This window comes from Etheostoma spectabile, unplaced genomic scaffold (assembly GCF_008692095.1).
Source record: "Etheostoma spectabile isolate EspeVRDwgs_2016 unplaced genomic scaffold, UIUC_Espe_1.0 scaffold465, whole genome shotgun sequence".
In the NCBI taxonomy this organism is placed as follows: domain Eukaryota; kingdom Metazoa; phylum Chordata; class Actinopteri; order Perciformes; family Percidae; genus Etheostoma; species Etheostoma spectabile.
In genome coordinates this window covers 173,693-175,424 of record NW_022605616.1, presented here as the reverse complement: position 1 = coordinate 175,424, position 1,732 = coordinate 173,693, and the positions used below count along the sequence as shown (strand labels likewise).

Here is a 1,732-nt window from a genome sequence, read left to right as displayed (position 1 = left end):
ATAGTTAGCCTAAAGAAACAAGGCGTCCATCCGTCCCATCTAACGTTAGGTTCGGAGCTGCGACACTGGAAATGTAACACTAATCAGAAGTCTGTGTCTGATCTAACGTCATTTCTACTGAGTTGATTGTTCTTCTTAGTGTGCATAACATGCAGCTCTGATCAATTTATCAAACTAACGAGCTGGCCCCGCTGGTCGACCACAACCTGAAATTTAGAGGAAGCAACATGCAGTCACTGTCATTCACGTTAGCCTGGATTGATTATTATATGAATACAATGGTGTCATGCTAGTCAACCAGCGTATTTCTACCTAATTTCCCTCTCCAAAATTACTTCAGAAGAGTAACGTTAGTCACAGCTTACTTGCTTTGTGAATGGTTCACATTAGAAAAGATCCACAGTCCCCGCAGTAGTCAAGAATGATTTATTATTTCAAATAGAGCTATATATGTCATCCTTTAAAAATTACTTTTTCTTTTTTCATATTGCAATATATGTCGCAGGGAAAAAATTCTATATTCTATATTCTCTAAGATCTATCAGACAACCTTGTGTTTTTAGAAATTTAGCTTTTTCAAGGTACATACAGTATGTGCGGGAATTTACAGTATGATGTGGGGCCTAATTTTCTATCAATTCTCCAAATTGTTACAGAACAAATGCTTGATTTTAGTCTGTATAGTCTGATTTGCCTTTCGTTGAATTTAAGTCATTGTGTTTTTTTTATCCAGTTAATTCAATTAATCTTGTTTCAATATATGTATTTTGTATATGCTCTGTGTTCACACCTTTTTTGAAAAGTGGATATAGTCATGTGTATCCTGGGCTATTTCAATGCAGTTAGCGTAAAGGTGAAAAGAATGTAATGCAATCAATGTAGTCGAAGAAAATTCAGGTAACCTTCAAATGGTACTAGTTATTTATGTAAAGCACCCAATTCAATGTGTCATGCTGTTGAGATTGCAATTAGGTTACACTGCCACCACAAAATAAAGGAAGTGAACATAATGTAATTTATGGTCCTCAAAGAATTTAAACAATCAAAACTGAACAGCAATGACTCTTGTCTTTTGGACAGAGCCCACTGCCAGCAGATCATTAGGACTGTTGTTACAGTACACCTGTGTGTGTTGGTTTTCCAGGTGACTTCCTCCCTGCTGATAGCATCCTAATTCAGGCCAATGATTTGAAGATTGATGAGAGCTCTCTGACTGGAGAGTTGGATCATGTCAAGAAGAGTGTCAACAAAGACCCCATGTTGCGGTCAGGTGCTTCAACTGTTCTCCATTCACATCAAGTTACACCCCATTTCAGTGTGACTTTAGCTGTTACTGTCAGCTCTTAGCAGTCAGTTTCTGCTGTTTCATTTTCAACTTAAATCTGTTCCTCTCTCTGGCTTTCACACTTACAGATGGAACATTAAACCACTCCCTACACTGAAATAATACAATTTTGAACCACCTAAAATACTGAAAAAATGTCATTATTTTATTATTATATTTAATATTATTAACAATGTTAACTTAGTGTGTTGACCGGCGTATGACCGGGTCCCCCGGGAGAAATTGTTGGAGGTGCTGCGGGAGTATGGGGTGAGGGGGTCCCTTCTCAGGGCCATCCATTCTCTGTATGACCAAAGCGAGAGCTGTGTCCGGGTTCTCGGCAATAAGTTGGACTCGTTCCAGGTGAGGGTTGGCCTCCGGCAGGGCTGCGTTTTGTCACCAATCCTG

The 1,732-nt window shown here is 39.0% G+C and overlaps 1 protein-coding gene across 1 annotated transcript in view; it reads left to right on the top strand.

Annotated features, from left to right (window-relative positions):
• The window catches only part of LOC116686761 (plasma membrane calcium-transporting ATPase 2), a 6,950-nt gene that overhangs the window by 2,622 nt on the left and 2,596 nt on the right, over window positions 1-1,732 (top strand). Inside the window, 1 exon segment of the mRNA XM_074783851.1 lies at window positions 1,145-1,270. Coding sequence (XP_074639952.1) covers window positions 1,145-1,270 — 126 coding nt within the window.